Genomic DNA, 14,995 nt, shown 5'->3' on the forward strand with positions numbered 1-14,995 from the left:
GGGTTAGATTTGTAAGGCCTCTTTCAGAGTTGGGTGGGGGTGAGGAGGAATGTTGGAGAAATCTTCCCATTTCTGGAGAAAGTGCTAAATCTGAAATGTTGAGTGTGATGACCTCTGAGGTTTGGATATGTTCGCATTGCACACATCCAGTGCCGGATGCAGGTTTCATGTCTGTTTGTTGGATATGCTTTTGAAGTTACATGGCTCAAGGTCACGTGTGGTGGTGTTTTCCCATCCATGCCTTTGCAGTCCCAGAATTTGTGTTCAAGTCTGAAGTCTTCGTTGGCCGATTCACAAAAACATTTATGAGTACGGGAAGTTCTACTAGACAAGTACTCTTTTACGTACTCTTACACGCCTTTGTAAAATCGACCCACAGCTTTCAGCATCCTATTAGTAGAAGTAAAAAGGTGGCAAAATCCTTATTATTTGTGAAACTGTATATACATATTCCCTGTACATTACTATGCAATACCCATAGTAGATGTTTTAGGGCCAATTCACAAGGCATGTAAACTACATAACTATACAACAGCTTAATATGAATTCTAATTTACGTACGCCAAAATACACGTATGGTACTTAAAAGAGTACTTACTACAGGAACACTACTTTACATACAGGTTTGGTTCATGTATGTCTGTGCATGCTGTTGCAGTCCTATGTTTTGTGCTCATGGTTGAATTGTGTGTTTTGCTCATGTCCTGTGGTCCCAAATTAGAGAATATGCATTTTTCTGTGCAGTCTGCGGTGGTCTCCGGTTTTATGCCCCACTTTAGTGCATATTTCTGGACATATATTGCAGTGCCAAGTTTCGTGTTCATGTTTTCATTGTGTCTTTTGCATCTTTTGCATCTGCTAGGTTACTGTGAGTTTATCTATGCATGCTGTGATGGCACAGGGTCAGACTGTTTTGCATATGGCCATGTCTGAACTGGGGTGGCAGAGTGGGCTAAAGAACGGTGATGGATTTAACCCAGATCTGATGACTGGGTGTGAGTGTTTGATTGATTCAGATGCTCCGTCCATCACCACCCCCTTTTGTACCGGTGATGGCCCAGGATTTTATGCATGTTTCTTTACATAGCAGTCCCAGGATTTGTATTCAAGTTCGAGTTGCGATTATAGGCACAAGACTTAAGGGGCCAGATTAGTACGTTTTTTTCGTGCATACTGTGTTAGCTCTAGTGCATAAATCAGTGTGTTTTAAGTGCATACAGTCAGGTAAGTGCATGTTTTTCTGTGCATATTATGGCTGTATCATTTTTTTCGGTGTTATTTGAAATATGCTTTATGCATTTTCGGTGCGATCCAAGTCAGTGTGTGTTTTTTCCATGCATGTTATAGTTCTCTTCATTTTTGGCGCCAGGGTTTGCTGTTTGTTTTCCCGCTCATGCTGTTGCCGTCCCAGGGCTCTTGTTCAGCTTTGACAGTGACTGCGCTCTCAGTTTGGTGTTTGTTTTTCCTTGCGCGCTGCGGTGGCCCCCAAATTGGTGTATTTTTTCCCTTGCATGCTGATGTTGTCCCGTTTTCCGTGCAGGCCGCCGTGGGCCCCCCTGAGAACTGCCCGGCCCTCGCATGAAGGCCGCTCCGCCCGGGTCGATGACAGACGTCCCTCCACAATGTTGGCATTGTCAGCGCCCAAGTCCCGCGAGATGTCCCTCCGCCCAGATTCCTTCCGCCTCAGCCGGCCACGTGCAGCGGCCGCCCTGGCGCGCGCCCGTGTGACGCATCACTAAAGGCGGCCTTGTTTCTCAGCACTCCATGGATCTATCTTTAATCTGGATCGAGTACACAGGAGGGTCACGGGACTGTACCCTGGAGCACTGAAGCACACAACACACAACACACATGGCGCCACAGAGGCAGCATAAGGGCACAGTGCATACTTGCGCAGGGAAGGGCAGGCTATTCAGCCATACTGCCATATCCCATGTAATGTAGCTCCTGCATTAACTGCGAGCAACACAAGGTCCTGAGAGCCCTAATCGCCCTCCGCCGCCCTGATTCATACAGGCGCCGCACCTCCCCGCTGATTAGATTCTACCCAACCATCGATCAGCCGCCGATTCCTGAGCGACCGCTTGGACCCTAGCCACCCACGCGCCTCCGCTTTGGTGACTATCACTGTCCTCATCGACAACCCTGTCCTGATGACGATCCCGACTCACGGGGATCGAAACGCCGTCGACTTCACAGCATAATTTTATGGCGCATATTACGTTTTGTGCTCCTGTTAAAATTCATTCAATCATGTTCTAAGTGACTACAACTTGATCTTTTGGAGCCATTATTGTTTTATAATTTGTCACTATGCGTTGATCACGCTGTTCACCTTAGCACTTGCACTCTCACCATCACCAACTGTATATATCACTGTTCACCAAGTGCCACCGGGTTGTCACATGATTTGTTCTGTACAGTGCTGTCTAACTGTATTGCCATGTGAAAGACCCCTCTCCCTTTTTTTCAATTGGTGAATAATACCCCTTTTCAAAAAACCTTAGAGACTCCTTGTTGCTTATTTATGTAATGCGAATTGCATACATTGTTGAAATTGCCTTTTAATGATACCTGTTGGGAATTGTTCTTGTTTATATCCCATGTAAGCCACACTCTATCGGCCTGCTTTGAGAGTTGGAGAGGGCCGCCATGTCCCACAAAACCCCCCCTTTGGCCAGTTTTAGTCTCTGCCGCCTGTAGAGTGGTGCTGGGTTGACCATTTTTGAAAGCGCTGACTCTGCGCCCTGCACATGAATATTGATCTATTCCTAAAGAGATCCATTGCCCCCTGCTGCAGTGCTTAATTTGAGCTGGTGGTCTCTGGAGCTCGGTAACAGAACTTAATTGTCAACACCGGCACTTATGACAGTCTGCCACATGGTGGCGCAGTCTGTCCAAATTAGAGTTGAGCACAAAAGCAATTGTTTATTATTTCAATATACATTAAACATGGATAATACATGCAGCCCAAGCCATTCTTATAGCCTTGGGGCCTGAAATTGTCTGAATTGTCACTCTTTTAAGAGTGTGATGGTTAGTGGTTGTGCTGGTTCTGTCATTGGCTGCGCTGGCAGGGGCATTGTATGGTGTGAGCTGCAGTGATCTCATGACGAGGGCCCTGGCACTTACTAATATATATATATTTTTTTTTTATTTATTTATTTACAAATTAAGCACTGCTGCTGCCTGTTCTGACAACTGACTAGTGCCCCCCAAAGTCTGTTGCTGTGCTCCATAACATCCACCATTCCTGTCGTGTTCCAGCACTCTAGAACTCCTGTAGCTCCCTCTCTGCTACTCTAGAACGGATCCCCTTTGGCCCTTCTAATTTCCACTCAAACCTCACCCTGTGTTCCCAGCTCTTCCTTTCTCAGTATATTTTAACATTCAGGGCTTTGTTTTGGTTTATTCGGTGAAAGCTATAAGTGGAAAAGTACTGGCTGTACTTGGCTGCTTTTCGTGTGGTGAGAACAGCTAAAAATGTTTCCCTTAAGAAATGCCCTGTTCTTTCCCTTCCCCAATGTTTGTTTAATCTGCCCACTTTTATACCACTTATGTTGAAAACAGTGTTTTGGGATTGGAATTCTGGCCACGGCTCCAGGACAACTGTGGAAAGGAGGAGTGCGGAGACGTTCTGGTGTGGGCATGGGCAACAGGGGGCGGCCGATAATCACTGCCTGCTGAAAAAGCCCCACGTTATTGGACGAAGCCCAACTCAAGAAGGCGGGAACGCCGTTTGTCTTCCAAACATCCACCTGTAGAGAGTGGGGTGACCGCTCCAGCTACAAGATGTGTCAAGTTCTAATAGTGATGGTTTTCCACCACTTAAAACAAAATATATGGTCTGTGGGTTTTTATACAACATCTTGTGCAGTCAGTTGTTATTGGGCTGTATCCATGGTCGGTAGCGTCATTTACCACTAATGTTCTTGGTCAATAACACCAAGAGATGATCAAGTTCTCCATTAGGTCGCTTTACTCTCCCGGAGCAGTATGCTGAGTAGTCAAAGCCTACTCTTGTAGGAGACATAGGGGAGTAAATCATAAATGACTGTGTATAATGTGGATAATCTATACTACTATTATAAAGAGAGAGCTGAAACCTTTGAGGCGGGTAAACTCAAGAAGTACAGCACCAATCACAACACCCAATACAGCATTGGAAAGGGGAGTTGCAGCAGATGGACATAGTCTATACAGGTGGCCACCATATACATTAGAAACGTCAAAGAACCTTAGGGGTAAAGTAGTCCCTTGTGGGCGTGGGCGTTGGCGTGTCGGGGGCGTGTTCGAGGGCGTGTCCAACTACACACATTTTACTTTGTGGCCGTAACCGTTGTCAGAGGGGCGTGGTCGTGTCAAACTACACACTCAGAGGGCCGTGGGCGTGTCGGGGGCGTGGTCGTAGCCGTGTCAAAGTACACACATTATACTTTGTGAGAGGGGTGTACCACAACAGCGTTTTCAGAGGGGCGTGCCACAAATTTTATAACAAAAAAATGGCCGCGTCATTCAGTAGCGCGCCTTTCCATTCACGAGTTTTAATCACTTCTCACACGTCCGTATAGAAGACACAAGGTGCGCCGCATTCACGCACATTGCCATTCAGGCGGCGTTAATAATATATGTTGCGAAGCAACCTTTGTGGGCATAAGCGTTACCAATCTCAACCGGAGATAAACGCAGGCGTCTCAGAATGCACTTGCCCACACATCTCAGAATGCACATGCCCACACACAACAACGCTGAACAGCACGCACACCTCACGACGTGCACGAACGCTAATCTCACTGTGATGAGATTAGCGTTTGTGCACGTCGTAAGGTGTGCGTGCCCTTCAGCATTGTTGTGTGTGGGCGTGGGCATTCTAAGACGCCTGCTGCATTGGAAAGTGGTGGGGTAGTGTTCGGTAAAGTTTGCCGTCCTTCAGGTAAATCTTTTTTATACCCGGACAACGTCGGGACGGGCAGCTAGTGTACAATAAAACAGTTCAGTTGGCGCTACCACTTCTGAACTCAACAGATAAAAGTCCACTTTACCATCTCTGAATGCAAAGAAAATATATGCAGTGCTGGCTCCCTTTGGACATTGATAGGACCTCTGTGCTGTTGGACATCTCGAGTTAAATTTTGGCGCAAGGATAGTGGACTCGCGTTCTGTTGAGAGCCCTTGAGTAAATTCATAAGGAAGACCAGAATAAGCCAACGGGGCCGGGTGATTGGGCGTTTCCAAGCCACAATAGGTCTTCTGTTTGTAACGGAGTCTCATCTAATGGAGGATAGAGGACAAGGAGGGCATATGGAGGAGAAATTACTAATGTTGTGGAGCTATGAGACTCATACAATGAGGTATGATACTCACATACAGATGAATTAGGTTTATGCGATTAGGCGTGTGCCTTTTATGAAGAGGGTGTTTGATTCACGTAATGGATGTGTGAGCTTCATATAAAAGACGTATGTGCTTCACGCGATGGAAGTATACACTTGATATGAAGGAGGTATGAACTTCACATGATGGAGGTAGGTGCTTCACATGACGGAGACATTTGCTTCATATATTGAAATCACAAGCTCCGTATGATGCTGATATGTGTGTCATATAAATGTAGTCTCCACTTCCCATGTCCTAGAGGTACGAAGGTCTCAGGAAGGTGGTATAATCTTCGAGTAACGAGTTGCGAACAATATACATAGCTATCTTTTGATGAGGTTTGAGACTTCAGTGACGAACAATGAGGCGGTAAGTGATGAAAGTACAAGGCACAAAGTAAGTAAGGTTACATTGCCAGCCTCATTAAGACTTCATTCTGACCTACTAAAATTAAGAAGGTCTTTGAAAACTTGGCTTTTTCTCATTAATAGCCAGTTGTAGCATTTTCAGATTCCCTTCAGTCAACTACTTTACATACTGATCTAGTTAGCGCCATGATACAATTTTGGTCTTAGTGTGCTTAATATATTTCAAATACAAATTTGATGGCGGTACAATGTTGTCTTGTCAAAGAGGTGAGGGATTTTTCTGATGAATCTGATGTGAGGGGGTCCAACGCTGTCATTTGATTGAAGCGTGACCTTCGTGTATTTAGGGACGAGGTATGCGGCTGTTGGATGGACACTCAACTTTGCTTCTTTCTTCTTTGGCAGGTTCAATCCCTCTGGCTGTCTCTGGTGGTTTGAGGACTGTCCTCCTGCAAGTCTGTGCCAGGTCTTGGAACTAGACATCCTCTGAAGGCAGGAGATCAGCAGGTAACATGAGCGAGAGAATCTTGGGCAAGGCGGCTCCAGCAAGTGACTAAAGTAAGGGTACCAATGTCAAGATGGTGGTCTCTTGGGACTGGAGGAAGGACTGCAGTGACGAGATGATGGCTGCAAGAGACGGGAGTCAGTACACAAGTGACAAGGTGGCTGCTGAACCAGCCAAGAGCATGGAGGACAAAATGGTGGCCATGAAAGACTGGAGTGAAGATGGCATCAACAAGATGGCGTTTGCAAGAGACTGGAGGACACATGGCAGTATCAAGATGGCGGTCAAGAAACATGGGAGCAAAGGCTACAGGGGCAAGATTACCACCATACAAAACTGGAGTAAAAGGTGAGATGTGTCCTTTGTTTGTTTGTTTGTTTGTTTGTTTCTTTCTTTCTTTCTCTCTTTCTTCACACAAGTATATCCCCATACTTCTATAGAGTCCTAAGCTCACATCTGGACATCCTGTGAAAGAAGCATTTTCATTGGTTACCCTACAGGGTCTGTGCAACAGTACACTGACATTTACCACAGGTATCCCAGTAGCACGAGTACTGGTGCACCGCAGTTGGATAATTAAGTTCATTTTGCTGTGCACTTGGCTCTCCAGTGGTAGTGAGTTCAAGATGTCAAGGTTAACCCTGGGATAGGTCTAGGTTGTAAACTCATCAACAGACGAGTTATTAACCTGGACCTCCTCATTCCTTACTTATTAACCCCCCATTTAAAATATCCCAGCCCTCATGACTCCTCGGTCCTGAGTCCATGATCCTCGTCCGCAGGCTGTGAACTCCCTTCGTGGCCCATCACAGAGCACTCTTTCATCAGCCTCATCTCCTCAATATTAACTCCTCATTCCTCACTCTTCATCCCTCACTCCTAATCCCTCAACTCTCTTTTCTTCCTTCTCTTTCCTAAAGCCTTACCCCTCATTTATCACCCACGCTTTTTCTCTTTAATTATCCCCATCCTTTGAGCGACTTTAGTCCTAATTCCTCACCCGTCACTCATCCTTATCCCATACTCCTCACCAATGTACACCACGGCACCATCCTTTCTCATTCCTCGTTCTTTCATCTTACTCGTCCTCTTTATTGTCACGATTAATCCTCGCGTTTCTTCCTCACTTGTCATCAGTATCTGTAATGAGGTCTCCTTAGGTACTCAAACAAAATATAGCTCCTCTTTACAACCACCAAACTACGCTGCAGCACCTTGAGTCGTTCCGCAGCCTCTTCCCACAGTCACTAAAAACTAAATGGACACCAACTTGTCCATCAGAAGTAACAAATATTAGAACATTTGAATGTTGAGCGCTCCATTGAAGACTATAGAGTGCCCCGGGCTTCTAATGGCCGGTAGAAGCCTGGAGCATCAACCTTCCAATGTTTAGCAAAGGCATCACGGAGCCCAAGGGGATTTCAACCCCCTTGGGCCCTGCGATGCCTTTGTTTTACAAATTAGAACATTCTGACCTCTAAGGGTGAAATGTTATAATAGCCTTAGAGCCCTCCATAGCGGGCTGTACCGGCCATTAAAAGGCCTCTGTCTTGTTAAAGAACGCAGGAGCAGGCCTTTAATGGCTGGTAGAGCCCACTACGGAGGGCTCTAGGGCTATTGTAGACCCAGAGAACGCAAACTCGAACATACATCAGCATCTGATACTATACTCCAGTCCTCTACCACAAGCTAATCCAGTTAAGCAGCTATTTTAATCATCATATTACTTCAGTCAGCCACCAACGTGATTGTTCTTTCTAATGTTGGACTAGTTCACAGGCTTGATTCTTGTGTCAGTTATTGGTCTTTAAGAAATCTTAAATCTATTCCTTTGACACAATGCATATCAATTTATTTAATCCATTGTGCGCAGTCGTTGACCGTAATGTAGTGTTTATTATACTAGTCTAAATCCAGGCATGACTTGATACTGGGGAAGGTTATACAGTGGAAACAAGAACATATAAGTACGCAATTAGTTTGGGATACTCACTCAAAAGTATATAGATACTCTATAGGGACGGTGCCCGTAGCGCGATAGTCCTCGCGGACGGTGTTTGTCTTATTTTGTTGGGATTTACCAACACTGTGAGGACCATTGTGAGTTAAATATGCCGCCACAATAACAGCCAACCCATCCTCTCAGCCAAGTCAACCCACAGCGAGCTCACCCACAAGAAAAACCATTAGGATACTTTTTTGTAAAGCTCAAAGGATAAGGAAGGACTCTGCATTGTATCTTTTAATTAATTCCAGAAGCAATGATTATTGTTGCATTAAGGTCTCAAAAGCAGTATAAATTCTACAAGAAAAATGGAAACAACACTCCATAGAGAACAACTATGAGACAATACTGATTGTGACAAGATCCTCAGCAATCGCCTGCCAAAATATAAATTTATGGTAAAAAGAAATTATAACGCTGCAGTGACTGGACAGCCTAAAATTGAACAGGGTGCCCTAATAACCAAGCTCAGTAGTATACAAAATGTTCGTCTAATTTCAAACTGTAGTAAAGTATCTAAAGCAGGGGTCTTCAATCTTTATTGTAACATGAGCTACTTATGTCCGATAAAAATCACCCGAGCTACTAATATTATTAGTGTTGTAATAGTCACCACCAGGGTCAGACTGTCCGTAGCGGGCACCGGACAGGTCAGCAATATCGTCCCCCTGTAACAAAATAGCCCGAAGCCGGCCCTTGCAAACAAAGAGCTCGGCGGCACCCCCTTTACCCCAGAGGGGGCCAGCCAAGCAGTTTTCCCGGGCCAGTTTTGGTTCCCAGTCCGGCCCTGGTCATCACCCATGACACAATTACACTAGTGGCCACCCCATGCAAGATTGCCTTCGAACATCAGGCAAAGTTGCTATCAGTAATGTTTATGAGGTGCTGTCAGTGTGAAATGCCTTTACATAGATAATACATATCAGCCTAACCCATAATGCCCTTACACCAAGGTAGTAGTATTAGTAATACATCTCCCCAACGTCCCATGACTTATTAATCAAATATCAGCTTTAAATATATTTAGAAATTCAGCCATTCATTTTTCAGACACCATCTTTTGAGTTTCAAAAAAATACAAGCTTTTCAATTTCAGTACACATATAATAATTCAGCCAAGCAAAACTTCTAATTTAGTAGGCTGGACCAGACACAGGAGCGCTACTAACAGGTAGCTGGAGTGACACCAGTTGCTCACGAGCTACTCGTTGGAGGAGCCTGGTCTAAGGAATACACAGTCTCCTGTCAAAGTCCATAACAACCTGCATAAAATATGTAATCTACGTTAGACTCCTCAGAAATAGTTCAGAGTCCACTAGCATAGCTCAGAAGCCTTAAAAATAGTTTGAAGATTATTTTCGGATCTGGAATGAGCAGAATATAAAATCCCTTTGCCAGGGAGGAGTGTAAGGCAACACAAGGTGGAAAGATGGAAGCAAGAAGTGCACATGGTGTAGGCCAAAAAAGTGAAATATGGGGTTTATTCGGATTGTTGATTAAAGGCACTTTTCACTCGATCATGCAAATAGAGAGGAAAAAACAGAGTTTTTCATTTTAAATTTAGCAACTTTGATTTCCAAATAAATACTTTACACCAATTTTAATCTCTAAATTGGTGTATGGAGATCTGAACTTTTTCATCTTTTCTCTAGTTTTAGATTTTCATGCCGTATTTTGTAATGATTTTGGGTTGATCTTAAATTTTTTACAGTAAATGAAATTGATTTGGAAAAAAAGAGCCACTACAACACTAGATAAACAATAGGACGTGGTATTAAACTATCTGGAAAGTGGACACATTGCGGATGGGAGTCCTGGTTTTCTGGTTGGATTTATTTAATAAGGATTCAAAACTCTAAACTGGCAGTGTGGGCTAAGAACAAGGGTGCCCTTGTGTAATATCAAGATAATTCCCTTAACACATTTCCACACTCAACTTTACGTGGTCCCACTGCCCCTGGGCCATATTAATGCAAAGTTCAACTTTTGAAAAAAAGGAACGTGTAAAAGTCCTTCAATAATTTTCTTTCTAAAATTCAAAGAATAGAAATCTTCATTCCATAACTCTTTTCAGTCCTCAGTCAACAAATAATCACTTTGGAGTCTTGTGTTTCTTAAAGTAGATCCAAATTTTAATTAAGGCTCCCTGTTTTCTGTTTTTACGGATTTTTACAGATAAATAGAGGCAGAAAACAACGTGTTTTCTGTCTGCATTTATTTTTTAAGGTGGATAAATACAACAAATGGTGCTTCTTTAAGTGAAAATCCATGCTGTCTCTCATAGATTATAGCCCAACAGGTAAACCGCTGGACAGCATGGGAAATGAAAAAACAGGATGACATTTCCTTAAATAAAGGCATACGTCAACATACATTTGTGGTATAATGCTAATGTTTACCAGTGGATGTATTTTTATGTAATATTTGGCAGCTTAAATAGCTAAAACACGACAGACATCAAAGTATGAGTGCACATCGATCAGTTAAATAAATATGGAAATGTAGTTTTACAACTTAATTTTTGGCGTAAAACACGAAATAAATATGAATAAATACTGATAAAATGGGCAAAAAATAAATATGGATAAATACAGACGGAAATGTTAAAAAAATAAATATCATAAAAACGGGAGCCCTCATTTTAATCAATCATTGCTTTCTATTAGAAGTAGTTAACGTAGCCCAGCCAATGCGTTTTGTCCCTACGGACATCATCAGGACTCAAAATCACGCTTCAGTCAGAAGACTCTGTTATTCCTTCAGTTGTATGTGTCAAGGTGCAGCCCAATTCACATAAAGGCAAATTATTGATGGACTTTTAAAAGCTCCTTTTTTTCAAAAGTTAAAATTATTCAATAAGGAATAACACTATAATAATGAAAATCCAAGATTGGATCTAAGAAACAAACTTCTGTTTCTAATCCTTGCTGATTGTGGAAACTCCATAGTAAATGTATAGAGCAACTGAAGGGTAAACGTTGGAGTGTTGGAGCTCAAGGTAAGAAGCAGACACATATAATCTCCAGTCAAAAACAAATTCCCCAGTCTGGTCAAAAAATAAAAAACCTCACCACTTTGCCTCAAACAATTTTCATAACTCTGCCATCATTTATCATAAATTCAAAAGGCTTGGCAACAAAAAAAATAAATGTACCACTACCCAAATATCACTCTTCTGAAAAAGGGAAAAATACAAAGTGCTTTGATACATAAAAGCATGATTTTGCATAAACCCCTAAGACAAATGCACTTTACGACTTGGTAGGATTAACATGTTATTGTCATGACAGACATGTCACAGTCCATGTCATTCGATTGTTAAGATAACTTTTCAGATTTTTTTTAACATATTCTGGATTTCCTTGTACATTTGGTGAATCATTCCAAAGCATTACTTCCCCTTTTGAAATATAATGTGGGGGCTATCTGCCCATGAAGCGAGGGAGCATTGTTGCTGACGATGAGCAGGAAGTAGGAAATGACACGGCAGGGCGTGGGCATGTTCTTCTATTTTTCTGTAAAAATAGTACATCTCGTGCTTCTTGCCCAGGTCAGAAGGAAATGACTGAAGTGCTGCCATTTTTAGGATCTAATCAGCAGGAAATAGCAAAAGGCCAAACCACTGCCACGTGACATGTTTTAGGGTTCGCTAACCGACAGCTTTAGTTTTCTATTATCAAAGGACTGTTTTCTCTAGTACATGAAGCTACATACGCAGCCTGAGCTTTGGGCAAGTCTCTTTTTCTTAATTGGATGGCGGGCTTGTCTATCCCATTTTGCTTCTTATTTGATGGTATTTTCTACCTATTTTTGTTTGCCCTACCTTTGGAGCCTTTTATTCTTTACCATGTTTGGATAGGATGACTTGTGTCCTTCCATTGCTTCCATTCATGGACCTACTTTTTAGGTCTCGCCTGTCAATGCGCATGCGCATAGAGCAGAGCGAGACTATAGGGACTTAAACAGAGCTTACCTAGACTGGCGATTTGATGCAGTGCATGTGTACTTTTAACTCAATGCGCAAGCGCAATTAGTTAAAATGCGCGTGCACAGCATCAAATCGTCAGCTTGGTGCCGCCAGCAGCTCTTCCTGCTCCGCCCCTGGTGCATCAAAGGCTTTGCGCTCTGTCTCAGCCCAGCCATTCTCCTCCCCTAATTACCCCCTGCTGCATCAAAGGCTTTTTCACGGCCAGCCGGCCGTGCTTTCAGTTTCACGGCCGGCCGGCCGTGTCTTCTTTTTTTTTTTCATTAATTGAATGCGCTCACAGCTGGAAAGGTCTGCGCCCTGCCCTCCGTCACTGGTAATCTCCCCATCTCTTGCCCACCGTGCTTTCAGTTTCACGGCCGGCCGGCCGTGTCTTCTTTTTTTTTTTCATTAATTGAATGCGCTCACAGCTGCAAAGGTCTGCGCCCTGCCCTCCGTCACTGGTAATCTCCCCATCTCTTGCCCACAACGAATGGATAACCAAAATGTATAAAACCGCCTCATGAGTGCTGCAAAGCCCACGGCCCCCCTCCCCTCCGACAAACTTTAAGAAATCCAGGAATGCTGCTAATTTCATCTCAGTCGTTAAGAGCCCGCAGCGTCTCAGAAACAGCTTGTTTTTTTTTTAGTCATGCCATAAGTATGCGCTAAATCCACATCCACATCCACCATCACCTCCACATCCACCTCCACATCCACCACCACATCCACCACCACATCCACCATCACATCCACCACCACATCCACCATCACATCCACCGCCACATCCACTGCCACATCCACCGCCACATCCACCACCACATCCACCGCCACATCCACCGCCACATCCACCGCCACCACCGCATCCACCACCACCACCGCATCCACCATCACCACATCCACCGCATCCACCACCACCACATCCACCACATCCACCACCACATCCACCACATCCACCACCACATCCACCACCACATCCACCACCACATCCACCGCCACCACCGCATCCACCACCACCACCGCATCCACCATCACCACATCCACCGCATCCACCACCACCACATCCACCACATCCACCACCACATCCACCACATCCACCACCGCATCCACCACCACCACATCCACCGCATCCACCACCACCACATCCACATCCACCACCACATCCACCATCACCTCCACATCCACCATGACATCCAACACCACATCCAACACCACATCCACCACCACATCCACCACCACCACATCCACCACATGCACCACCACCGCATCCACCACCATATCCACCACACCCACCACCACCACATCCACCACCACCACATCCACCACATCCACCACATCCACCACATCAACCACCACATCCACATCCACCACCACTTCCACCACCACATCCACCACCACCACATCCACCACATGCACCACCACCGCATCCACCACCACATCCACCACCACATCCACCACCACTTCCACCACCACATCCACCACCACCACATCCACCGCATCCACCACCACCACCACATCCACCATCACATCCACCTCCACATCCACCACCACATCCACCACCTCCACCACATGCACCACCACCGCATCCACCACCACATCCACCACACCCACCACCATCACATCCACCACCACATCCACCGCATCCACCACCACCACATCCACCACGTCCACCACTTCCACCACCACTTCCACCACCACTTCCACCACCACATCCACCGCATCCACCACCACCACCACATCCACCATCACCTCCACATCCACCACCACATCCACCATCACATCCACCACCACATCCACCATTACATCCACCGCCACATCCACCGCCACATCCACCACCGCATCCACCACCACCACCACATCCACCATCACCTCCACCTCCACCACCACATCCACCACCACATCCACCACCACATCCACCACCACATCCACCGCCACATCCACCGCCACATCCACCGCCACATCCACCGCCACATCCACCACCACATCCACCACACCCACCACCACCACATCCACCACCACTACATCCACCACCACCCCATCCACCACCACCACCCCATCCACCACCACCACCCCATCCACCACCACCGCATCCACCACCACCGCATCCACCATCACCACATCCACCACATCCACCACCACATCCACCACCACATCCACCATCACCACCACCATCACCACCACCATCACCACCACCATCACCACCACATCCACCACCACATCCACCACCACATCCACCACCACATCCACCACCACATCCACCACCACATCCACCATCACCTCCACATATCCATGACATCCACCGCCACATCCACCATCACATCCACCACCACCACATGCACCACCACCGCATCCCCCACCACATTATTTACAAAATTAAAAGCCATTGTTATTTGTAATATCAATACATCTAAGTCACCTAAATACAACACACATTGCATTACAAATGCTATAGGTGTCACATTTGCGAAAGTTAAAACTATTGACATTGTAACTGACAAAGCTATTAATTTTGCTATTTTCAAAACCAACACATAAATAAAAAAAAGTGTCATTTACAATACCAATCGTGCAAACTTTCCTAATGCGAGACCTATTGCATTTCCAATGCTTGTTTTTTTTGTTTAAGCACTCCATAGGAGTGCATGTGTTTTCCTGCTTGCCCCCATCGCTGCTTCCTCCTTCCCACCACCTTCCCACCCACTTTATGTGGCTCTCCCACTCTCATTTAAGAAACTCCTAAATACCTCTATTCGTGAGCCTCCAAGCCCCTCTCTGCT

General features: G+C 45.1%; 1 protein-coding gene across 1 annotated transcript in view; it reads left to right on the forward strand.

Annotated features, from left to right (window-relative positions):
- Window positions 1–14,995, forward strand: part of ADAMTSL4 (ADAMTS like 4) — a 334,744-nt gene that overhangs the window by 34,412 nt on the left and 285,337 nt on the right. Inside the window, 1 exon segment of the mRNA XM_078668902.1 lies at window positions 6,150–6,597. Coding sequence (XP_078525028.1) covers window positions 6,323–6,597 — 275 coding nt within the window. The 5' untranslated portion in view covers window positions 6,150–6,322.

The sequence above is a fragment of the Lissotriton helveticus genome, chromosome 12 (assembly GCF_964261635.1).
Source record: "Lissotriton helveticus chromosome 12, aLisHel1.1, whole genome shotgun sequence".
In the NCBI taxonomy this organism is placed as follows: Eukaryota; Metazoa; Chordata; class Amphibia; order Caudata; family Salamandridae; genus Lissotriton; species Lissotriton helveticus.